General features: G+C 43.3%; 1 protein-coding gene across 1 annotated transcript in view; it reads right to left on the bottom strand.

Annotated features, from left to right (window-relative positions):
• Nucleotides 1-26,443, bottom strand: part of LOC120902935 (neuroligin-4, X-linked-like) — a 143,594-nt gene that overhangs the window by 24,443 nt on the left and 92,708 nt on the right. The window contains exons 6-11 of the mRNA XM_040312032.1: nucleotides 23,704-23,856; nucleotides 13,928-14,122; nucleotides 13,428-13,801; nucleotides 13,173-13,318; nucleotides 5,370-5,508; nucleotides 4,243-4,528 (exon numbers count right to left, since the gene is read on the bottom strand). Of these exons, the coding sequence (XP_040167966.1) occupies nucleotides 4,243-4,528; nucleotides 5,370-5,508; nucleotides 13,173-13,318; nucleotides 13,428-13,801; nucleotides 13,928-14,122; nucleotides 23,704-23,856 (1,293 nt within the window). The remainder of the gene's footprint in view (nucleotides 1-4,242; nucleotides 4,529-5,369; nucleotides 5,509-13,172; nucleotides 13,319-13,427; nucleotides 13,802-13,927; nucleotides 14,123-23,703; nucleotides 23,857-26,443) is intronic.

Here is a 26,443-nt window from a genome sequence, read left to right on the forward strand (position 1 = left end):
TCTATGGTAACCGAAAACTGGGGCTGTGGGTCGCCCGAAGAACAACAAGCATTACGCACGTCTGCTCCCGCACGGTGGTGGAGAGCTTTCACTTTTCACCGTCCAAATGAAGCGTTCTTCCCCGATGCTTTCCGTTCTGTGCTGTGCTTGCGGGGATCGGGTGGGTCGCCGGCCTACTCGTGCAGCATCTTTTGTGCCGTTGTTTTGGTTCGGCCTATTTTGCTGTCGTATTATTTTGGCTTTGGGTGTTTTTTTTTCTCTCTTTCTTCTCTCTTTTGCGCCATGCGCTTCCTCCGGATGGAGATGAATGGAGCCCATGAGTATAAATCTTGAAAATAGATTCTTATCGAGTTCGGCTTCGTTAGGTTTGTGCAAAACGACAGCCAACGACCGGATTCGCGTTCGCTTGGGAAAGGTGTGGAGGGAGGGAACGGATGGGGCCGTATCAGGCACTGAGCAGTGAGTTCAATTTATTATGCAAAACATTCGATTCTCGGTGCATTATGGCGAGTTACATAAACAGCGCTTTCCATTGTTATTGTAATTTGAAATGTAAGAAGGATTAAGTATCGCTTTCGAGCGGTTCAGGGGGGGGGGGGGGTGATTTACATATCTCAAGGGGAGATTTTAAAAAAGAAATACGATCAACACAATATATTATCATTTGGGACGGAATTATTTATGCGATTTAATTATGTTACATTGTTGGTAGAGAGTGATATTGTTTGGTTTAACTATTATTTTACAATATACTGCCATGATAACGACAGCTACATAATTCTGCCATATGGACATTGGGCTTTTTTTGTTGTTTTTTTGTTTTTTTTGTGACCAGTAATTGTGTCCAATTGATATCAAATCTTGGCGGCTTTAAGTAAAAATGTGTCAAGTAGGAATATTTTATTCATGAAAACGTCAAAGTGTTTTTTTTCGATTTCATAGTCGATTTAAGCCTGTCGCTCAAGATATCAAAACACTGCCGAAAAATGGATGGATATGATGTTTTGGACAATTATGAAGTCAAATAATTTCTGTTCATAATAGTATTCAGTTTTGAAAAATGAAGTACCAATAGGTGCTTTAATAAATTAATAACCTATTAGACCAACATTAGAGAAGGAGCTAATTCAATGAAATGAGATTACAATAAATCTTTTCGATTGATAATCCATAATTTGTTCATTTTTTTGGCTAATTTTCTTGTTTTAATAATCGAATAAGCGTATTTTAAAGTCATCTCCGTTTGTTCGTCTGGCGATTTGTCAACCACTGTAATGTCAGCTGTGCTTTTCAATTGATTTTCCCTACCAGACAAGCCTATTACCCTTTCTAGAATAAGCTTCTTTACAGTTAAAATTATATTTTGCACAATTTTTTTATTTTTTTAATAGTTTTCTTTGTATATAATATTGAATAATTTCACAAATTTCAAAATAAAGATTCTATCTTTCAATACGCAATAATGTATAAGCGTTCTAAAGGAACGATCCAACATCAGCGGTAAATTCTACTTCCAAAAGCAAGCTTTAAAAATTGAAAGCATTAACCACCGTGGCTTTTTCCAAGAATCCCTCCATTTCCACATCCATCGCCTTCTTAAAACTGTAATTGAATGGAAACAACCAAACTTCCACGAAATTTATGAATCACATCCAAATCCGTACCATTTGTTTGCCTTCCGCCGCATCGTACACAATTCGTGAGAGGAAGAAACAAGAAAAAGCGGCAAAACAAGAACAGATTTTCCCCCCAGCAAAACCCCCAGCATCTTTTAATATTGGAAATCGTTTTCTTTAGCTGGTTCATGATTCAATTTTGCTACAACGTCCGTGTCCATTGCCCGCCAGCAAAATGGTACGCTCAATTGATGAAACAAAAACTGCTTTATCTTGTTCCACCGCCATGCGCCTCTCCCAACGGGGAAATGAAACACACGCACAACTTTCCACCCTGCCCACAGTGGGCGGCGTGCCAGCATTCAATACTTTTGAGCCGTTGAAATTGCCCCACAGATGTGTATCGATTTCATGGCCACTTGCGCACGCACCAATTGCCGGCAAACTTTGACGGGCGATTTGCCGCTAAAGCAAAGTCTCTCCCCTTCTTCAACTTCTTCTCTTAGGTAAAACAAACAAAGACAACGTGTGAAAGTTTGTACCCAAAAGGACAGGTTGGGGGAGAAATTAAAATCAACGTTTTCCTTTCCCAGTGAACAGAACAAAGCAGGATAAAAATCGATCCACGAACATTGCCATCGATTTATCGACGGTGACAACCGGGTCCCACCGAAAGGAGCGGTCAATGAATCGGAAAAAAGTTGTCCATTTAATTGTTTACCCCTGAAAGTAAACCATAAATCTTCCGTTGGACAGCTGTAGTCATCGACTTGACCAGCAGCTGACATTTCTCTGTTTAAAGGACCTTTTTCTTCCGATCGTGTGCCGGAGGGGAAAGGCACAAGGAAAAGCAAAACAGATCCAAAACCCTGCGAAGCCATCGTAAACTTCAGCCATTCTTTCATCTCCCGTGTGGCCAGGGTCGCTCGTGCACTGTTGAACTTTTCCACAGGTTCGACCGGGAACTTTGAACGAGTTGCCGAAAGCCCCGACTTCACATTGTCATCACCCACTGGTGGGGGGGGGGGGCGAACATTCGTCTTCACGCCAATTTCTTTCCGTGGAGTGTTTTAAGCGAAACGGCCCTTTGCCGGCACATATGTTTCGGCACGCAGCGCAAGCCCACACACACACCCGCAATTCTCACACGCCCGGCTATGGTTTCTTGGTTTTGGCCACAACATGGACGCCCGGCATATCTTGGTAACATATCTCGGGGAAGGAAAAAAAACCATGAAACAAGCGTCGCTTCTGCTGCTGTTTTCGATGTTTTATTTCCTGCTCCACCCGAAACAGGCAGCAGTTCCTGTGAAGTAAATTTAAAAAGGATACACAGACCACCAGCAAGTCCTCTTAGCTTGAATCTAGCAAACTTTATCGTCCCATCGTGTACCACTGGGCCCCTCGAAAAGAGAAAAAAAAGCAAAACGAAGGGAAACCCAAAAGTTCCAGTGTCGCAAAAGGTTCGTACGGGTAAAAGATTTCCCACATTCGGGCGTCTCCCGCTCCCAGGACGTCCCGACTTCGGTTTGCTTCTTACAACGTAGAAAAGATTTTACTACTTAACCCTCAGCTCTTGGCAGGATGAAGAAAAACACAACGGCAAAAAATAGCAGGCAGCCAGCAAACTAGGAACGAAAAATGTGCTGGCCGGAAAATGGATTCGACCAAGCTCCTGTTAGTAGACTCCACCGTACACATCGTTGTCGCCGCTCGCGCGTGATCCGATAAGAGCCTTATAACTAAATTGAATTTATCTCTCACTCTCACTCTCTCTCTCTCTCTCTCTCACTCTATCTCTCTCTCTTACTCTGGGTCCTTTCAGTGTTTGGGAGTATTTCTTCCTGAACCGGAATCAGTGTGCATTTTCGTGAGGAACAAAAAAAAAGAAGGAAATCCTCGCCAGCTTTTTGAGGTTACGATCTGTTTTACCGATCTTGTGATTTCTTACGACAACAGCAAAAAAACGGCCAGGGATGTCGAACACAAAGTCTGTGGTGGAGCAGTGAAGAACTATTTTGGGGAAAAATGTGTAAGCCCCCGATGCAGGGATAGGTTATGGTTGCCCTCCAAACCGTTAGGCTGTTGGTCAACGACTCATTCATACCCTACGCTTACTAGCTTCGTTTGATGACCTTCATCAACTACCATGCCATGTTTGTCATCCCTGGCAAAGGACGCATGGGTCGAAATTATTCATGCTACGATCGTTCCTTTCATTCCTCTGTCTCTCTCTCTATCTCTGTGTGTATCTATTACCCACTCTGCCCGGGTAATCATTTCAATCGATCTTTGGTACCCCCAGCCAACCCGGGAGTTGCTTAACGCTGACTTACGACCGCTTGCGAACTACTCCACTGAATGCCTGGGCACGCATTTACCGCACCAGGGCAGGGTGTAATTTATCGAGGCAAGATAAGTTCACAAGCAATGGAGGTTTTTTTTTGCGTAGAACGACACTTTTTTGTTCCGGGGTAGAAAGAAGCCAAAATTAAAGAACTACTAGCCCCAGGCCCTCTCAATATTCCGGCGAGGTTGCGTTTGCATAATTCAATGCAGTGGACTGCTCCGGCAACATATACACGCCCTTTGCCCGGTGGTCATTTTCAAGCTACAGTATACTCACAGATGCTCAGATACTGCTGCGTGGTGGTTTCGTACGTTTCCCACGTGATCAACCGGAAGCGGGTCCGCTCCTTCGCCGTACCGTAGTCGGGATGCAGCGGGGCCGCCTGCTGGTGGCCGGCCTCGTTCGGGTCGCCCGTTTTGCAGAAGTTGGTCACGAAGTTGAGCACCGCTTCGTTGACGCCCATGTCCTGGCGCGAGTAGTTCTGGGGAAAGACCGGCCCGCCCTGCACCAGCGGCAGCCCGAAGATGTACGGCAGATCTTCGCCCCGCACGCTCCCAAGCCGCTGGAGGAAGAAGAGGAGAAAGACAGCAAAAAAGAAAAGCAGAGCAAGAATAAAATAGAAATATGATAAAAGGTTATACTTTAAAATAAAACATAGAAAAGCACGGGCAACATCCGCTCGGGCAATGAAAAGCGGAAAGTCTTGTCAGTGCATTAACTTTATTATATACGCCAAATGCGCGCGCGCTCGCACCAAGAAGCGGGTGGATGATAAGAGCTGAGAAGTAAATCATAGTTTATAGCTAGAATCTTCTTTGTTCGAGAGGCACAGAAAGAGAGAGAAGATGAAGAAGCGCAACGCTGTTAGAAATATTAATGCTCGAAAAGTATGCAGTTAAATCACACTCTAAATGTAAATCATGTGATAAGTTTTCTTTGTCCGCGCAAAAGCGCTCTAGAGTAAGAGCACAGCAAGTAGTTGAAGTTTGAAAATAGTGTGTTTGAAACTTTATGCAACTCATCACTGGCTGGTGATAAGTGTTCGGGTCAAGCATATTGATAAACCGATGGGCGCGTTGTACGGGAGGACGTTTTTACTACTTATTATGCTATAGGGCAGATATTTACACAATTTTGTTTGCTCCAATTATTGATAAATTGATAAACTTGCACCAAACACTGTGACTTGTGCCGTTTGAAATTAAACATGAAATTATTTAGAGATTGAAAATTAATTTTTCAGAATGTATTGGAAAATCAAATAATTTGAAATTGATCCATAACGATACCTCAAAATAATAAGTTAAAAAATAATTATACCTTAAAACGATTCTCCTAGGAATAACACTCAATATTTATTTTGCAATAATTAAATTTTTAAACCATTAATTTACGTATCTTACCTGCGGATATTCACTCTCCTTGCTTTGGTAGCCGAAGTGAAACATGTACGTCTTTGCGCCACGTCTTGCATGCAGATATGCGACCTTAATGATCGGTGCCACCGTGTGGCCATCGCTCAACGCTTCCATGGTCGAATCTCTGTTCGGGTTGGGAAAGCAAAGCAAAACGAAAAACAATCAAAAGATGGATCGTTAGAAAACCCCAAAACAACAATACAATAAACCCATCCACCAACCCACGAGTCACGACGCCAGCGATGATGATGATGATGATGCGAGTTACGAAAACGAAGTCCATTCTTACTGTGATTACCAGCAAAACAAAAAAAAACAACAGCAAATCCAATCAAAATCGCAAACGCCAAAAGCCAGGAGAAATGGGAGTAATAAAACACTGGGGCAAAATCAGTCCATCCATCAGCCGTGGATAGAAACGGGGAGGAAAATATAAACAACAATCATCTTTCAACAACAATTCAAACGCTTCCCTGCGCCCTGCGGGGAGTAAGAGCAGCGCAGGGTGAAGTTGCAATTTGTGGCTGCAAGGACAACAACTTGGAAGCTCACAACCGAAAATTAGCCACCACCATCCGGTGTGGTGGGGCAAATACTTGTCACGTCATTCTTTGCCATGACTAGCAGCGGCAGCACGGCGGTACGGCAGTGTGAGCGAAAGGGCGTCCCCCAATCGTATGTTGTTAAGCAGTTGATTTCCTTCATTTTCCAATCGCTTTTCCGTGGCAATTACGATTGCAAAGGCACACCAATGCTGTAGATTTTTCTCTCCAACCAGTCTTTGCATCGTTGTAAGCACAGTCAGTTGATATTTGACGTAAAATGACAGATATGTTCTCGTTCCTTCTCGCACTACTACGCTGTATCGCGGGCAGACAAAACAAGCCACAAATGACAGGATGGTGACAGTGAAAATGAGCGGAAACTCTCACTCTCGGGACTCCGTCGAGGGCGAACGTCATTTGGGGGAAAAAAGGTAAAACGGGAAAAGGAAGATAAATACAAAAAAGCAAAAAAAAAATCGGAGAAAACGGAAAGAAAAGCGATAATCCCGCGGGTCGTGACTGGCAGCATTTGCGGGGGAAAAAATAAACGATTGCAAGCTGTCGCGCTAAAAGGGCGAGGTTTTGTTTCTACCCGGGCCCAACCGACCCGCCCCCCTCCCAAACCGCAAAGTGGATATTATTTCTGGACTGTATTTCACCGTAAGTCCGTCCCAGCGCACCATCTCCCCTCCCGAATGCGGTTGTTCAAGCGGAGCGCTTTGTTGGTCCGTGGGAAATTCTGCGCGTGCAGTCCCGTTGCGGTCGTTGATTGTCTGTTCTTGCACTGGCACAAGGATGTATTTTTTTTCCTAGAATTGGTTTTTGCTTCACTCTCCCTTTATGGAAACAATGTATTGATTCGGAAAGCTGGGCGAGATGTTGAGGGAGTGCAGAAGAACAAAAAATAACTTCGCTTTTTGTTCGATTCCCGGGCATCCCGGGCAACGTTTAACAGACAACCTTGCGGATGACGGTTGACACATGCATTGTGCCCCGGTATCGATGGAAAAGATACTCCCAGACAGCTTTATATATCTTCGAATTTTAAGAGCACCCCCGTGAGAAGGGAAAAACACACCCTCGACGAGACGGACTGACACCAACAACAAAAATCTGATCGATTTTCAGCTCTTCCAGAAGCTTGAGAATTTGAGGACTGAGTTGCTTTTCCAGCGGGAAATATGTCGTTTGTCGCCGTCGACAGGGATGTCGTGATTATGTCAAGTTGTCCATTAATTCGATTGACGCCGCAAAGGCAGTGTCGATTTTCCCGGGAAATTGAGGATGTCTTAAACATTTCTTAAGAAATACATTGAAGCTGTGCGCTCATGCAAAACTGATACCGGTCGAACAACGAATCAAACCAGCAGATCGAAATTCACACGTACATATACGTATGCAGAAGTCAATTTTGCGCTAGAGCTCTTGCGTGACAAACGCAGTGCCGAATGTACATTAGCTCACCCATTGCACACTGGCCGAGCACAAAAGGTGAACCCAATTCTTAAAGGTGGTTTTATACATTTTTTATGAGCTGCCTGGTCCCGAGATCGCACCAAGAGGTGGTATGCGCCTAACGCACGGCTCGCAACCGGAGGACCACTTTCCGGGTGGTTCGGTTTCATTGGCAATTTATGCGCATCGGAAAAATGGTTCCGTTCAGGTTCGGCGCACCGAGCATCCCTTTCGGGGTTGGGAAATTGGGCCGGCCATTTTCATGACGAAGGACAAGAACTCATTTCACGCCCTCACGACCAGACCAGAGATTCGGGAGCACGGGGGCACGGGCCACGTTGATCTCGGTGAATCGATCTGAACCCCTCCCCATCCACCGGAAGTTAACCCAAAGCCCCCCGGCGAACGAAATGACCACATCTCGTCCTAGGAACCGCTTCCCTTCCCTCACTCACAGGTCGAGACGGTCGAGTGCTAGTAATAATTTTTAGCACAAGCCGCTGATTGATGAGTTTGTGTTACTGTACGTTCGGGGTGGTTGTTTTTTTACCCCCGGTACACACCCATCCAAACAGAAAAAGTTTTATCCCAATCATTATTGATAAAGTGTTTGCCTCCTTTATGCTGCTCTCGGTCGGTCACTGCCTACGTACAGTTCAATTTTGACCCAACCTCCCCGAATGAATACGTAAGGGTCATGCGGTGGGAAAAATGGGTATTAATATTTATTGCCGCTATACGCACCAGCAGCAGCAGCAGCAGCAGCAGAAGGGGGTTGGTAGTGCGCTTTGCTTAATTCGCTCCTTGTACGTGTGTGGCGTGTGATCGGCGTGTGACAAATGAGCCGGAATTATTCACATCACGCACAAAACTGGCCACTCATGGCAGATTAGCAGCTTTGGGTGCTGTTGGTTGGTTCGTTCGTGGATGGTGGATGGTGATCGTTTTGTTTTACTCAAGCGCATCATTTAGCCAACGGGCCCGCGTGACCCCGGCCGGAGCGAAGGTAATTTGTTATTTTAATTGCAAAGTTCGATTGTGCCGTTTTGGCTTTTGTGACGGATTGGCTGTTCGGTGCAGCAGATATGTATTTTTTTTTTTACTTCTGCAACACTTTTTATGCTAGGTTATCGTAGTTATGAAAACTGTCGTATACTTTAGTGAATAACATTTAAATAATTTGTTTGTTTTTTTTTGGGTTCTCTTCTTCTCTTCTTCTCTTCTTCTCTTCTTCTCTTCTTCTCTTCTTCTCTTCTTCTCTTCTTCTCTTCTTCTCTTCTTCTCTTCTTCTCTTCTTCTCTTCTTCTCTTCTTCTCTTCTTCTCTTCTTCTCTTCTTCTCTTCTTCTCTTCTTCTCTTCTTCTCTTCTTCTCTTCTTCTCTTCTTCTCTTCTTCTCTTCTTCTCTTCTTCTCTTCTTCTCTTCTTCTCTTCTTCTCTTCTTCTCTTCTTCTCTTCTTCTCTTCTTCTCTTCTTCTCTTCTTCTCTTCTTCTCTTCTTCTCTTCTTCTCTTCTTCTCTTCTTCTCTTCTTCTCTTCTTCTCTTCTTCTCTTCTTCTCTTCTTCTCTTCTTCTCTTCTTCTCTTCTTCTCTTCTTCTCTTCTTCTCTTCTTCTCTTCTTCTCTTCTTTTCTTCTTCTCTTCTTCTCTTCTTCTCTTCTTTTCTTCTTCTCTTTTTTTCTCTTCTTCTCTTTTACTTTTCTATTCTTCTATTACTTAATTCTATTGCTCTTTTACTTTTTTCATTTATATTATTATACTTTTCTATGAACGATTTCTTCTGCTCCTAAAAAATCTAACTTTTCTTCTTTTTCTTTTATCTTATGCCTTTTCCTCTACTCATCTTCTTTTGCACAACGCAACTTTTATACTTTTATATTTCTTCCTATTCTGTACATTTGATTCCCTTTCCGTATTATTCTACTATAATTATCTACTCATTGACGTTTGACATTGACGTCAACAACAATTCATGGCCCAACAATACGAAAGCCCTTTGTCACAGATAACAGTTGCAGCGAGATTTATAATGTACGATGAAATTGTTATAAGATTGTTACAAAGCACCTCTTTCCGAACAACTAATAACATGTGTTATTAGTCGTTACACGGTATTTGATGCTCTTTTTTGTCTTACCATGTGTTTGTTCATTTCACTGTGTGGAGATGAGCAAATATGAGTTATTTTAAGAGCCAGGTAATGAGCATGCTTTCTATTCAATTCATCGAATGGAATGCATAGAACAAATTTCGTAGAAAAGCGTGGATTTACCAAACGAAACCTTACCACCAGCCACATTTAAATAATCAATGAAGCCGCATAAATACCGCACACCAGTCCCAACGCCCATAACTAGCCATCCCACAATGCGTTGCGCTTTGTCTTCATGTATGCTCATCAGTTTTATTTTCCCAGAAACCCGTTCCCCTTATCGCATCATCACCGAGCACTCTCAGCCCTTTAACACGTAACAATGGCGCGTAAAATACTAGTCTAGCAAATTGATATTTGCGTAACGGAATTCCTCCAAACGTTCCAGCCGCCGGTGATACGATTTCTAATTCGCCGCGATCGATTAATGACTCCCGCCGCTGCATTGGAACGCATTTGGCACTCACTCACTCGTTTATTATCATTATCATCACCAAGCCTTCCCAGTTCCAGAGGAAAAGGGACCGGAAAGGGACGTAAATTATCGAGTGGCAAATTATTAATACTCTTACTATATCAACACGACAATGGACCGTCAAATGAAGTGGCCGGAAGGGGGACGAGGAGACCGAGTATTTTGCTCCATAAACATCAACGAATGCAGATGATTTAGTGCACGGTGTCATTATGAAAGCTGCGGGTGAATCTGCGAACCACTCTCCCCCCGCTCGCCACTGCTCCTACCCATCGATCATCCAATCAGCCGTACACGAGCGCTTCAATCCGGGCAATGCCAACGGTTAGCAAACGAGCTACATAACTAATCCTATTTTACGGTATTAATTGGCTTCACATTTTCATCCGCTTTGCAACAGTTGGTGGGAATGCATCCCTGGTTTGCAACCGCCTTTTCAACCTCCCGCAGCCCTGTAAGCAAATAATCAAATCGAAGTACCTTCCCCCATCCGAATGCTTCCAGAGTTTCGGGCGTGGGACGTGCGGAACATTCCGTTTCGCAAAACTACACGTGTTTTGTGGACACATCTCGTTCAATCCAGCTTCACCGCACTGGCTCTGCCTGGTTACGGGCGTAATGATTCGACCCCCCGGTTGTAGTTACCTATTTCCTGCCTTTGCTAGTGGAGATGCATTCCAAGGCTGTTGGAGCGTACCTTGGGGAAGTGTTTCATTTGGCAGCCCACTACGGATGATTACACAAAACTGGTCCATCGAGGCTGGGTTACCAGCTGTCCGTTCGGTCGAGTGGAAATGTTTGAAATAATATTATTACCATCACCGGTTATCCCAACCCCCCGCGGGAGATAGGCAATTGGGGCAAACTAAAAATACAACTTGCATAAACGCTGGCAACGGAAATGGGCAGGGAAATGGAAGGCAAATCTTCGCCAAATGCCGTTGTGGGAGCTCAATTTTATCAAACCATGACTACCGACAATCATGCCACTTAACACAAAGCTACATGCTGCTGCTGCTGATGCGAAAATTACCAAACAGTCCCACTGTGCACGGTGGAATTTGCCTCGGCACTCGCATACACACTCTGTTCTTTACCGCAGTGCCCGAGCACAAACGTGATAACCAGTCCGATCGGATTGCTGGTTGCTTGGGAGGTTTAATCTCATGTTGGGAATTAAAATTTCACAAAATCCAATTTAGAATCAAAAGTCTCGCTTTACTATTTCCGTGACGCGCCGGATTTAGTCGCAAAGGGAAAGGAGAAGAAGAGATGCTGGTGAAAAGGATGTCTCTCTTTCTATCCCCCCTCTCTCTCTCTCTCTCTTTCTCTCTCTCACTCTCTCTAGTTTCTCTCACACGCTCACAGGTACTCGTACGCAATGGGAAAGCTCATAGTGGATGCTATTTGCACTGCGTCCCAGTGGAAGCGTCCTGCTCACCCACATACGGGTTCCGATTGAATTCCATTCGAGCGTTTTTTTTCTTGCGTTACCTACCTTCGAAAAGATTCTACACAGCAGCAGCAAATATGGGCCACCACAAACACACACACACACATACACCCAACTGTCGGGCTGGGAACCAATTTTCATTTTCCATTCCCGTTCCAATTTCACATCCGTTCCGTTTCGTTTGCGATTGTTTCGCAAACGCATCACGTCCGTAACCGTTCGGGGGAGAGTACGGCGAGTGCTGAAACTTTTATCAAAATCGCGCACACTCTGAAGGACGTGCTCTTTGGTCAATTGCATTATCGGGGAAGGAGCGGGTAAGAAGGCTTTCGCTAAATTATTCCCTGAGCTTTTCCTTGCTTGTCTGTAAATGAGCGTATTGTTAGTGACTAAACTGCGTCGGCTAGGACTAAAAAATGCAGACACAAAAAGATTAGCCCAAAAAACTCTAAAATATACATGGCCTCATCAACTCGTACGTTAAATTGTTCTTAAACATTTCAACATCGAGTCACCTTTACATACCGATAAGGATATTCTTTGAATATGCTGGTACAATTCTCCAGTGCGGTATCTAAAAAACTCATGAAAGACTTATTATAGACTTTTTTGATTTTAGAAACTTCCAAAGTCGTTTACGAATCAAATCCATAAACATCGGAATCGACTTCGGAAATTAATTTTCCCCAGAATTATCCGGAGCCGTTACAAACCGCCTGGTGGTGTCCCGAGTAGGAGTCATCCGGAGTCGTCTAGTGTTGTCCAGGGTCATTTGGAATAATCTGGAGTTGTCCGGAGCCATCCGAAGTCGTCCGGAGTCGGCCAGAGTCGGTCGGAGTTGAAATCAGTCGGAGTTGGTTTCGTCCGAAGTCGGAGACGGAGACGGCCGTTGCAATATTTTGTGGTCTGATAACAACAGCAGGAGTCGAATCGGAGTACAGGATGCGCTCCCTAGAGCACTCCACTATTTCTTAATTTGGGTCATTAATTTTTTAATTTCATTTCATTTCATATTATCCATTCTTAACAAGCTACGATGCGATTTTATAAAGAAATGTAGACTGCCCAGCCTTCCGTGGGCCTCATACATGGGTTGTTAGAAAATCGATCTGTATTTTGAAGTCTAAAGATCTAAAAAGCTCCCAGTATATGAAGTGTATAAATGCGTAATTTCAGCCAGCTAATATCAATCTCCATTAGAAAAAACCTCATAAGAATCGCAATACTTCCCATACACGGATAGCCCATGGTGGCTTATAGATATACATTTTAAATGATGATGAGTTTTTAAGCAATTATGTTATCCACATAAATAATACGAAAGCTGCTTACGATAAGCGTGCACGATGATCCGCTCTCTTGAGTTGTCTCTTATCTAGGCTGCATTGCATTCCATTGAACGTACATCAATAATATATAAAGCATTAATCAACCTTTACCTCAACCTCTCGCTAAGCCCCTGGAGGACGCGAAATCAATTGCTTTCCCATAACCTCCTGGCACACATATGGGAACTTTGAATCACAGTCGTCATTTCTCAAGAGTCTCGTCCCAAAATTTCAATCACCACAAGGCAGTACGCTTCATAGGATAATTCCATCTTGGTGCCACCGTTCCGCGGGTCTAACATTTCCCACATCCTCCGTCCAATTTCCAAACCATTTAGCCCTGCCCTGGTCGAGAAATCCCCTTTGGCGCCGTTGGCTTCCTTACCTGATATTGATTGGGTGCTGGATCGGTTTGTCCCAGTCGGTGTACTCGTTCCGGACGGCGGAGAATATCTCGTTCAGGTGAAACGTGAACGCGTTGCGAATGTACGTCCGCAGCAGCCTGTTTCGCTGGTCTTCCTCGAGCCCGTACTGTGTGTCGTGGTGGAAGCCACAGAACGAGAGAGAGAGAGAGACCAGAAATCATTGTCAAATGTTCCGCGTTTGCTTTCACCCCTCCCTCCCCGTGTGCCATGCTCACCTGAATGTCAGACGCGCTAAAGTCGCTGTAGCTTTCGGTCGTGGTCATGCCCAGCATTAGCTCGCTCGTAATGAAGCCCTCGCCGGAGTGTTCCATCGCGAACTCCGGATCCATCGAGTCCTCCAGCGGCAGGAACGGGCCCCAGGAGGGCATAAAGCGCACGCTGGTGAGCCGCACACCCATGAGCGCCTCGATTGGCTTGTCCCGCAGGCATTCGGTAATGTCGTCGGTGGTGGGCTTGCGACCGTTCCGGCCCGGCACGAGATGGCATGCCATCTGCTGCGACACCTCCAGCCGTACCGCGTCCGGGTCCGGGATGAGTGCCCACGGGCTGAGTGCCGAGCCGCTCAGCAGGATCGCCCGCTGTACCAGTCCTAAGCGCACGGGAAAGGGGAACAACGATAGATAAGCGAATTGTTTCAAATCAAATGAAAGAACAACCGGAAGTAAAACAAAAAGAAAAAAAAAGTAAAAACCAAAAACGTAGCCAATGCCCTTACCCTTGCCCGCCTTGGAGATAAGGGCGAGATTCGCGAGCGCGGCCCCCGTATCGTGGCCGACGATGGTGATGCGCTTCGGGTCGCCACCGAACGACGCTATGTTATCTCGAACCCACTGCAGAGCGAGAATGATGTCCATTAATCCTAGATTACCGCCGGAACCGGGTGACAGTGAGGCACGAGTTTTTAGAAAACCTGCAACGAAACAAGAGCGAGAGCAAACCGTACCCAACAACCGGGCGATCGGGTTAGAAGTGGCCAGTGGAGGATGGAGCTTGCAGAAGTGAACAAGGCATAAGATAAACTTCTTAGAAAATCACAACATTTATCTTGTGTCGCAACAGCATTACGAATCCTTTGCCACTGTCACGCTTAATGAGATTAGGTTTCTTTTGAAAGATATTTTAACGCCACCGGGTACTGTTTTGCTTGTCTGAAAGGCTGAGTGCCTGCAGCAGTGAAGGAATTGATGCGGTCAAAAAAGTTACATTAAGGAGGGTTTTGATTTGAATGTTTGGTCATAAAAAAAAATCCCTTTTTTGTGATAATTAATGAGATGTTTCTGTTTTCTTTTGGTCTTCGTAATGGTTCACTTTATGTTTGCTGCATTTGCAATGTGTTCAGCTGTTATCGCGTGATTTGTGATTTAATTAACCCGTTTTATTCGCTTCCCCTTGTTTTATTCATTTTTTTAAACTATTGTAACGTTAATGTTCTTGTTTTTTTAACAGAAAAATTACAAGTAAACAGTCTTACCCCAAATTACGCGACTATCGAGATATTTCAAATCAGTACAATTTTCTCCAACAATCGTCTCACGAAAAATAAATTGCATTTTTGCATGAAACATTTTTTTCAAAAGATTTAAATCGCTTAGAAGACATGATTGTTTATCAAAAATGACATTACATAAGTAATAAAGTACAAAGAAGGAGTAAATTCAATCAATAACCATTATTTATCAACTATAGTTTGGCTCTAAAACGTGATATTCGACTTCCAAGTTACGCAAATGTCTCCGGAACGTATTACTCGCGTAACACGAGGGAAGAATGTTGTAAAAATTATTTCGAAAAATTCAATTCCATCAACTAATATTTCGCATAAAAGACAAGTATTCGAAATATTACATTAGTGAATTAAATTCCTTCACTGTTAATGAAAACGCTTCAAAGAATGAATATCATAAACGTAATTTTGTGTAACAGTGCTTGCGTGCGGTAGCTTTGTGACACATTTCCAAGACATGTTCCTCCCGCTACCTAACCTCATGCTTCAAAAGATACAGATGCTTCAACAATGAAGCTGATGCTTTATCGTATAAAACACCCAGCCCAGCCTGTCAGCCTAATTTAACCGACATTTGCCACTCTCATTCAACCGATGTGTGCTTCCCGGAAGAAGCAAAAAAAAAAATCAAGCTTGGTGACGGTCAACGAGGCGATGAACCTTAGAACCGTTCCCGACCCTGTGCATATTTGACCGCTGGCCAAACGACGCCACACAAAAACAGTCCTTCCGAGAAATCGTTTACCCAACAAATAAAAAAGAAAAACCCAACCCGGTAAAGCAAAAAAACAAGTAATTCATTCAATTATTCAAGCACAAAGCACCAGAGGCAACACTATTCTTTCTGTCACTCCTTCAACCTCCAACCCCAATCATCTTCGGGAGCCCTTTTTTCCGTTTTGGTTGAGCATCATGTTGCCGTCCGATTGCGGCGTTTCTCGTTTGCACGTACGTGTTCGTGTTGCAGAAAAAGGGGTACAATGGGGGGGAACGCATCAAAACCAAACGATTGAACAAATAAACCATTTCCGGCGATATTTATCTACTGATTACCTTTTGACCGTCTGGTCCGGTCTGCTTCTGCCACCGGAGTCACTAGATCCAATCTATTTCTTCAACACCCCAAAGGTCTTACCCCCAGCTTCTCGGGGGCGGAAAAAAAAGGGAGCACAAAGGCTCGCTGGACTCATAAAATTGATAAATGGTAATCTTCTAGGTAAACGTATGCTCTCCCTATGGAATGGGGGGAACAAAAGGTGAAGATGCTCGATTGAACTCAACCCACCCACCCTCAAAACAATCACCCGCTCCCGATGATCCGCAGTGATCCTCGGACCATTCAAATCGATCGATTGGTTCCAATTCCGCAGGCGCTTTGTTGCTCATTGTCCTCCCGATGGACCATTATATTGACCTGCGGAATAAGAAACAATCGCTTTTCTTATCGCATGTGTGATGCAAAAGGTGGGGGATGATGAAAAAACAAAAAAACTACCCCCCAAACGCGTAAATCTAACTTCAATAGAAATAGAACCGGTACTGTACGGTACGGAACGGATGGACCATTTCTACTACGAAGGATCTTGCCAGCGAGAAGGCAGCAAGAGCAGTTTATTTATTGACTCGTTCGGGATCGATTCAAACGAATGGTCTGGCGCGTTAGTTTTTCCATCCATGTTTTTTTTGCTTTTTTTTGTTTTGCTTCCTTTTGCTTCATTTCATATACACTTGTCTGGACTGTCCCACTAACAGCGCAGCGTCGAGCATGATTTATGGAAAATTCATAGTAAAAAGTAAACAAACCTCCAGCAATTCCATTTCGCGCACGGGCTTTGACAGCGAAGCGCGCGAACACTTTCTCCGTTCCCTTCGTCTCCTGTTTGGGAACAGAACTACCAACACAACTAGTCCCAAGTGCACACACACATACAGGCATAGAGAGGTAAGTATTGCTTCCTTCCCGCGAGAGCAAGCCGAGCAGGCAACACATCACTGAAGCGAAACGATCGGCTGGAGCGTATAAATTCGATTATTGAACCGCATAAATCAAACGACACATTCGATAGTTTCAGCAGACTTTCTCCCGTACCCTGGGCCCCGGGTAAGTCATAAAGCTTCTCTCTTTCATCCAAATCCCCCCTTTGCTGCACCCTTGTGGCAGACGCGCAAGCCAGACGTGCGTTATTTTTCTTGCGCAAGCAGCACCGTTACATCTGTACACGATCGTGGTGCAACTGCTGTGACTGTGCTGTTTTTTTTTCTGTTTCTCTCTCTCTCTCTTTCTGGGTGCCAGATTTTTGCCACAAATTCTGCTTCAGCCTAGAAATCATTGCATATGACATCAGGTGGAAAAATGCATCCGCTGCGTTTGTGCGGAACCGGGGCCACGTGAATGCACCATCATTTGCATCTATAAAACCTGGTGCCTAGCGTGGTGCCGGGGTGTTTTTTTTTTCGCTTCGAATGATGTTTTACACCCATCCACCCTTCAATTGGGCTCACCTATTGGGCGCGCGTTGGTGAAATCGCGAAACTTAACGGTCGGTGGCAGTCCGGGAAATTCAATCGCTCTCCCATGATTTACAGACACATTGTGCAATGCAATTTTATACTGCCATTGGGTGATGCTGTATGTGTGTTTGTGTGTTTGCTTACCTTGTGTGAGAAAAAAAACCCACATCGTTCGTGAGTGTTCAATACACGAAGAGTAAATCTGTGCTCACCCTTTCCTCTCACTCATTTGCCCAGCATGCACTCTGTGATTCATTTTGCACGCTAAACCACCCCGGCTTGTCGCTTTTGCAAATAAAATTCTATTCCATGGGAATTGCATTTTTGTGTTTGTTTTTTTTTTTGCACTGTGAACAGTTTGTTTCATGTCTGTGTTCATTATTAAAAATGTACACAGAGCGCGCAGAAATAAATTGCTGGAATCTAACCAGCATACCATACGGCGTCCAATTTGTACGTTTTTCGCATCATGCAAACAGTCATGCGAGAAGGGTTTCGATGTGCATTATTGGTTGGTTCTAGAATTTTTCGCATTTTTGTTATTGATTGCAAACAATTTTCATGCTTTTGGATTTTACATTTGCTTGTACAGTTATGGACACAGACAGTTTACATGAATACTATAAAAATAGGTAAATATTAAGTTTTTTTTTTTATTTGCAAATAAGATCAAATTTCTGACGTAGATTGATTTACTTCAATAGTATCAAATATTCACTACAATTATTTTTCTAACCAACAAGCTGAAAAATCAGCTTGTCACTCGAACATTGTTTCCATTATCCAGATTGTATCGATTTTACAAATTCGTTCCGCCGTATTGAAATTCAGCTTTTGTGCACAAACAAAGTTGTTTTTTTAAAATCGTATCATTTTTTTCTGCTTTGAATGTGTTATAGTATTTTTAGTTGATATTAAAATGTCGATCCAAGCAATGTATCGTTTGTTTTTATATTTTTTCAGGCTAAAATATTCTATAACTACAAACTGAGGCTAGTTTTGCATTTATTGACTTGATTTAAGCCGCCAACTGTCACACTTTATGTAAAAGAGCTGTCTGGTATCATAAAGTATCGTATTGTACCTCGTTTGATTAATCTAAGAATTTTCATATATTTACAAGAGTTTACTACAAAACATACAAACATTTGCAAATTGAATTCAAATTAAAAATTCGACTTCGTTGAATAGTGATTCGAAGTATTGTCCTGTGGATCAATGCAGAACAACAACAAAAAACCCAGTCAAATAAGCGATAAGTCATTTATTTTCTATAGCTTTTTTTACTCCTAATCGTTCCCGATGATGTTGGGCACACTGATTTGTGAATAAATTTACGTCCTGTCAGCTGTGAAATTTATTGGAAAAAGCTTTCTTCACGTGCATCGCAAAAAAACGTCAAACTTTCGCCGAAATTTTGCCGTCAATCAAAGTGACGAAGGTAGCCGCAAAGCTGTTTGATGTGCCAGCACTGAAACTCGATAAGGTGCAAAGGTAAAAACCAAGCCACTGCCCAACAACTTTCGTTTTGTACGCGTGACAAATTTTAGGACGCAACAATCATTTCTTCTTTTTTGCGCATAAAAAGCTTTTTCAAGCATAATCGTTACGCGTGGCACTTAGAAAAACAACAAATTCTGTAATAGTCAGTGAGCATAATTGACTTAAAACGATTAGTTTAAGATGGGTAGCATTAGCTGAAACGCTGCTTTTTATCTATTTTTTTTTTTCATACAATCCAAACACACATGGCAACACACAAATCTGCTAACATTGTCGTACAATTTTGCACCCAAATGCTCACACATTTCAAATGATTATTCCCTTATCTCTTCCGTGCCGCTGGTCGGACGGGGGCCCACCGTAACTGGATCACCATTGAAAATCGATTCCAATTTACGAACAATATTCGATGCAAAATTCGATGCTCTCCATTAACTTTAATACACCCGCTTTTGTAGAAAGTGTACAGGGAACCCCTGAAGGTGGTGCCATTTTTACAATACGCCCTGATACGACGAGCGAAATGTGCTTGCTGCGTCCGCCCTGTGCCATGATATGGCGCCCGCAAATGGCTCGGGAGAGGGAATCGTTAGACGATCGTTCGTCTTCCTATTCGTGTTGAAAGTTGTCGGAACACCTGTGGTTAAATTACACGTCAATTCAAATGCAGTCTTCCCCTTCGACCTTGTTTGGTGTAAGGTGTGATGAAGAGGACTTTTTCTTTCTGTCTCCTCTTCCGCCTTCTCCGCAATCTCCCATTGTGGCATAGCTCGTGCGTGTATGATAGCTTTTTATTGTGCCAAAGCCCGCATGCTGCCGCAGCTCGTTTCCCACAGTTCCACACATAATCCGCACAACAGTGCGCAACGCCCAACGAGATGAAGATTTTCACCGCAGGAGGTGCTACGCTTTACAGTGCCACACGTACGATGCTCCAAATTCGTGGGGTTTCACCTTTACCCACGGTGGTAGGCAGTGTGCAACCGCAAACCAGAGCCGCTGCCGAGTCTTGGTGCCCAAAGTGTTTAGGAAGAAAAATAGGTGTTTAGGTGAGAGCATTACAGCCCAGTTGCCCAGGGGCACGCGTGTTGAATTCGAAATTTGGGAAAGCCAACGGGTGCGGTAGGTTTTATGCTGTACAATGTGTGAGTGTGTCTGTGTGTGGATGGCCCAGTGAGCTATAAATATTTGTGTCTCACTTTTCCTTCGGCCGAAGAAACTCATATCAAGCGAATGCGACGGCACACAGCTGGAGATAGACAGGTCGTACGTTATCTCGTAGAGGGATTGTAGAAATTGGAACCATTTGAAGGATGCTGGTTGGTTTAAAAGGTGACCCAATAAGGGGAGGGGAGCATCGTTATGAGAAAAAAAGCCCTACTAACTGTAATGGAATGTGAGATGTTGTGTAAAAATCCTCCATTCGCTTCAGTAAGTCGCTCAACTTCAGCTCTCCCTTCATCGCAACATCATCGACTATGAATAGCGTCGCTTGGTTCCCGCAACGATGGGAATGGTTGTTGCCGACTATCGATGGTACGGTTACTCAGAATTGTGGCTATGAATAGAAATGGTGCAAACGCATGGTGGCGTTGAATTACCCTGATTGCTAAACTGGCGGTGCAAAGCGTTACAGCGACCTGCATGAAGCCGTGCAATGCACATAGGGAAACCTTTTGAAGGGGAAAAGTTTAAGCAACTATCTCGGCTGACTTGAATGGTGTTGCAGTGCAGCAAACTCTAAGGATGATTATGATTGCGTTTGATATTTTCATGGAATCAATTTTTGTTCATAATTAGTTACATATAATAATACAATGTTGTGCTGTTCGATTGTAAGCTTGCGGCTCATCGTCATCATCAATTTTATTCCCATTTTTAAATGCTTCAATTGTTGTTGAATGTAAAACGGTGGAAAGAAGCTGTTTTGTCTTGGTAGACTGTCGTTACATTATACGTTTGATATCACTTAAACCAAAATATCCCCCCTTTCAAAGAAATATCCCTAAGTCCCCTGGTAATCATACATTTTAGACATGCTTTCCTGGATCTTTACAGGCAAGAAAATATGACAGTGGACTTTATTATAATTTAAGCTAATAAGGCTATATAAGGTTGAAATTTCAGTCTGTCTGTGAGACAACATTCATGATACAGGTTGTATTTATTTGGCAATTAAGTTCTGTCATATTGAATTTTACCATTTTTGTACAAAGAAAGACGTATTTTAATATCTTATTGTTTTATTATTTTTAAGATTTTAATAAAATTAAATTTAAAAATATCTATTTATACTGTTTTAAACATATCTTGGCAATCTGATCGAGCCTGTTACAATTTAACGTTTGTTTACATATATTTCAGGCTGAAATAATCGAGGATGAAAATCTTACTTTAGCGTGTGATTTAGTACGGAGTGTTGACATGATTTCCGCCACCAAGTGGCCACCAAACTACATACTAAAAGCTAGCTAGATCGCTAAACGCCCCAATAATGACAGTCAAAGAGTTGAATATTTTCTTTTGATTTTATATCGTTTATAACGAACTCAGTATAACTGTTTGAACAGTTTCTTAGGAATCCATCCAAATTCAATTCAAATTAAATTTAATTGAAATCATAAATCTCTCTCATTTTATTTGTAACTTTACATTCTATTGTACAACATTTTACAACAACAAATTAAAAAGGGCATCGGAATGTTCTAGTGTTTCGTCGCGAGTCATTAGTATACCCTCAGTGAGCCAGCATAGTGCAACGAACTCACGCGCTCGTTCCACGCTCCAAAGCGTCCAAATTACCCAACGACGCGTTGCGCATAGTTTATCATCGTAAACTATTTCCAAGCAGAATCTAAACAGAAATTGCACTTTCGAGTGGTTTGTGGGGCTGCATTTGTGCATGTCCAGCACGAAAATTCCCCATGCTGGTTTAAAGCAACAACCACCAAAAAAACGCAGTTCGGCGACCACCGTTCTAGACGACCGATACGACCGATAACGACGACATCGATTGCACGTGTGCGTTTGGCTGGTCCGTTTGTAGCAAACCGTTTTCCCCCCGACTTTTGCAATAAATATTATTCCATAACGAAATGAATCCCAGCCATTGCGAAGCATTGCTGGCAGCTGTGGAACCGATTTTCCCATGGTTGTGAACCAAAACGGTGCCGCGTGTGTGTGTGTTCACAACCAATTCCATTCATGCTGCTCGCTGTTACATGGTTTTCTGGCGGACGCTGCAGCCGGTCCAACACGCAGCTGGAGAGCGATGGAATCATTTTTCAGCATTTATATTTATCGTTCGTTTGGTGTCGCCGTAGCACCGTCGGTGGGAATCTACGGTACGATCTACATCATCTGTGAAGCAAACGCCCCGGAGTTCGTTTGTTGTTCTGATTGCTCCGCTGTACCTGCTCTACAAATAAACCATCCCGATTGAGGTTGTATTTTTGGGCTATCATCCGATCCACAGCGAGCAGGGATGATCGTGAGCAGTTCAACATTATTTGATATCGTTCTCTTGAGCCAATGACGAAGGGATTGGATGGATTTCGGAGATAATCGTTGTGGAATTGCACCGCTTTATGAAAGCACTCTCCTCCGACAAACGCGCTCTCAATGTCACCTTCAATCATACGCAAAATTTAATGGCTAGTAGTTTGTGCTGTGACAGGAATTTTCCAGCTTTTTGTTCTGTTAAACTGTCCCCTCCAACCGAACCGTGCGTCGCATGTAAGGGGTTTGATCCTCTCAGCAGTGCTTTACTGCTTGTTTTATTATTGTTTTCGTATAAGCACTAAAACCAGTGATAGAGTCAGCCGATAATCAGCCAGTGCTGTATGTAGTGTGCAGCAGCGAAATTGCTCCCCTTGAATGTACTCGTGTCGTAAAAAAATACGTTAGGAGGAAAAATTTAATAACACCATAAAACGGGAACACCATAAAACTTGCCCCACCGAGGTGACCGAGACGGCACAGTGCATACAAACAGGCGCGCGCGCGTGGTTGGAGAATAAAGTTTTTCTGCTAGTGCTGCTGGTGCTACAATTTCAATCTTTTGATAAGTAATGATTTATGCTATAATTGTGCAGAATAAAGAAAAATACCATCACACGCGTGTAGATAGCAACTACAGCAACAGTGGGAGGTTAAAATATGTTATTTTACACTACATACTGCTCGTGGCAGTGGATCGCGAGCGTGATGCATGGGGTAATAAAAATGTGTGGCCAAAACCAGAAAATCCATTCCCTTTCCTCCTGAAAATCCAAAACCCACTAACACACCCTGACAGATGGTTTGCGCGATGGTTGGGGCGCGGTGGTACGCGTTTTAGACAGTGCGCGTTGAGTCAGCAAAAGAACGAATCAAAACTCGGCCCACACTGGATCGCTTCGAGTGCAGTGAATAATATTAATTTTCATTATCCCGAATCCACTGGACACACACTCGCGTTCGAAGAGTGCGCCACCACTTGAGCGCACTGGGACAGAAAGCCAGCCGCTAGCAAACGCTTAGTAGATTTACGGTTAGCTCGGCAGTGACCAGTTCGGGCTCGGGCTCAGTTTTTCGCTGGAATGCTCCTTCGAAAGCCTTCACCCAAATTAATGAACGATGACGTTGATGATGACTTGTTGCAATGGGCAAGCAAAAGCACATCATACCTAAAACTAAACGCATTAGGTCACACACTGAATGCGTACCATACAAGCGTTTCGAAGTCAAAGCGGTAAGGAAAGTGCTCCAATGTCAAGCTGCATGCGAGCTTTTGCTGCACTACGCCTTCCCCGAAGTGCGTATCAAACGAAGGGTTAAATAGTTTTGTGAATAGCGGTTAGCAGACGTTTCTTAGACTAGGCCACCCAGGGCTGCAACCGATAGTGGCAATCACCGATAGAGGGCAAATGCGATAGCTTTACATTACCGTGTCAGCTTGCCAGGAAGGACGACCGGCACGGAAGATAACTTACCGAGTATTCCTAAACGAAAATTGACTGTAACAACTATGACGTGACCGTAGCTTGCCAGTACCGAGCCGTCGTACGGATTGCCGGAACCCCAGTCGTACGCTTCGCCGTGAATGTAGAAGAAAATTGAGTACGGTGCCTCCAGTCCGCGGCTTCCTGTTAGGTCCAGAGAAGGGATAGCAATGGAAGAGAGAAAACAGAGGGGAGAAAATTATTAGTGCCATGTGTAGAAGTCGTAGTGTGGATGCGTATGCCATCCGTACGTTTGCATAAAGCGAGAAACATCAAAACAGGAAGGGTAAATTCATCAACACCGCTCCGAGAATGGCTTAGATTGTTTCTAGGAAAGTGGTCGCCGTTCGAGTGTGTTACTGTTAGCGTAAGCCGTAGAACAGTTGCAATTGAAACAGATCCGGTTAGGAAGACTATTCTCAGTTCGTTATAATGGTGTAAATATTCTGGTATTCTGTTGGCATGGCATGGCCAAGAATTCATGTGTGTAAATAAAAACAATATTCCATTCGAGTTGTTGGCACGTTCGCACGGAAATGAGTGATAGCTATGTATCTGTAAGAAATTTCTATCAACACTTTTTGAATCTGAATCATTTTGGAAGTATTAAATGGCTCAAAATTAAACTTATTGAATAAAAGCTTCTTTAAACGCTCGGATAATCTATGATGGTTCAACTTCATTAATATCATTGTGGGTGGCTTGTTGAGCAATCCACTTTGAACTTAAAACTTGTAAAACCTATTTTAAGATGGTTTATAGAGGTTGAAAAGCTTGCTTACAGGCTCTATAAAAAGTAATATAAAAATTCAAATATGTTGGAACCCCTCATGAAAATCAATTTGCTTCAATCATTGCTCGTAACATCCCGCAAACTCATTTTGAACTAACTCTTTTTAAGGCAAACAATGGACACCCTTTATCGGTACCTTTTTAAATATTTGACGTACCTTCACGATCAAAAAGCAATGAGTTTTCCAACACAAAGTAATAATATGAGCAACTCATCCAAAGGTCAGCAAAGGGATAGGCAAAAGCAAAGTCCCGGAGCAATTTCGTTTTTGATATTTCATATAAAACGTCCTTAATGTCTTCGCAAAACGAACAGCAATCAAAATTAAAAGAGGATCTAAATAAGAGACATATGGAAAAAATGAATACCTTTATATGTTTGCATTTAAAAGTTTCCAAAATATGTTTTTCAAAATTTCTCATTTGATTTCTAAAGTTATCTTTCATCTGCGCACATTTGCAAAACATTATTCTCTTCAAAAAAACAAAATCAAAAATGGTTTTCCGTCAGCTAGCAGCAATCAAACGATCATTCGTAAAAGAAAACCCATTTAAATTAAAACCCACACATAAACCTGTGCATTGCAAACGAGCGTTTGATGAGCCTTGGTAGAATCAAAACCTCATGTTGTTGTTTCTCCACATCAAGGTAAACCGAGAACACATTCATACGCAAAAAAGACGCATTCAATAGAAGAAAGCAGTACCAGGGCAGGCTTGAAGCAAAAGCTAATCTTCATTAAATGAAGCTTGCTATTCAATTGCTTTCTGTTTTTCGGTGACATCAGTAAACGCTACCCAACCCAAAGCTGTGGAAGCTTGCTTTGAACTTTGAACTTTGAACCACCTCTAAATCCGGCTGGCATACAACGCATCACTTTTTCCGGAGAAAAACTGCCTCCGGCTTGCAGCAAATCATAACGTGAAATCCATATCAAATATGAAATCATACGCCGTACGCCCACACTCGCACCCACAATCGAGAATGGGGCTGCGGGGCTAGGGGATTTTAGCTAAAAATAATGAGTGAACATAAAAGTGAACAAGCGAACGCTTCCCGGCGTTTGTTTGTCCGGATGTTGCGGATGCTCGTTTACATAGGATGTTGTGGTTTGCTGGCTTACTGGCAGAGCGAACAGCGGGGGAAAAGCGGGTCTAAAACTCATCCACACCCGCCCAAACCAGCCACCAGCTCGTTTCGAACGATGATGGCACGGGGATTATTACAACCACAAATCCGATACGAAAACAAGAAAGGGAAAGAACCATTTAAGACGTGTGCCCAGTCGTCCCGGACCCGGAAACGTAGGATCTGCTTTTAATTGCAAGCACTGGATGCTCTCCATCATGGATGGCGACAGTGGCGGCCCGGACAGTTGCTCTACCCTTTGTCTAGCGAAAGTCCGAAAAATCGATCGATCGAGAGCGTCACCCCGACGAGTTTCTGAAGAAACTTAATTAAAAATAAATAAATGGAAGCACAGATTGACGCAGCCCGCTGTTACACGTTTAATTAAGATTTCAATTAATCCGCTCTCTTCCTTTCACTTTCGGCGCTAAACGTTCGATGGATGTCCGCCGTCGTCACCGTTTAGAAGAGAAGAATCTACGAGACTGGACTACAGTACTTCTTTTAGAAAATGGGGCGAAAGAGAGAGCTATAAAAGAATGTCATCTTGTGCCGTTTAAATCATCGTGCTTCAAAAGCTCTCATTCTCTCTCTCATTCTCTGAACACGACTCAAGACGAACTAAAAGCATCTCATCTTTCCGTAGAACCACAGCCGTTCAGTTTACGGCGATCATCATTTTCGTTGGAATCACCTTTTAAATGAACCACCAACTCTGGTGGCCGGGCTAAGGCGAATCAGACGCAGACGGAGCACACGCATCAGCTCAATTATGGCTGCAAACGCGTGACACACACACACACACACATT

Source organism: Anopheles arabiensis, chromosome 3 (assembly GCF_016920715.1).
Source record: "Anopheles arabiensis isolate DONGOLA chromosome 3, AaraD3, whole genome shotgun sequence".
Classification (NCBI taxonomy): domain Eukaryota; kingdom Metazoa; phylum Arthropoda; class Insecta; order Diptera; family Culicidae; genus Anopheles; species Anopheles arabiensis.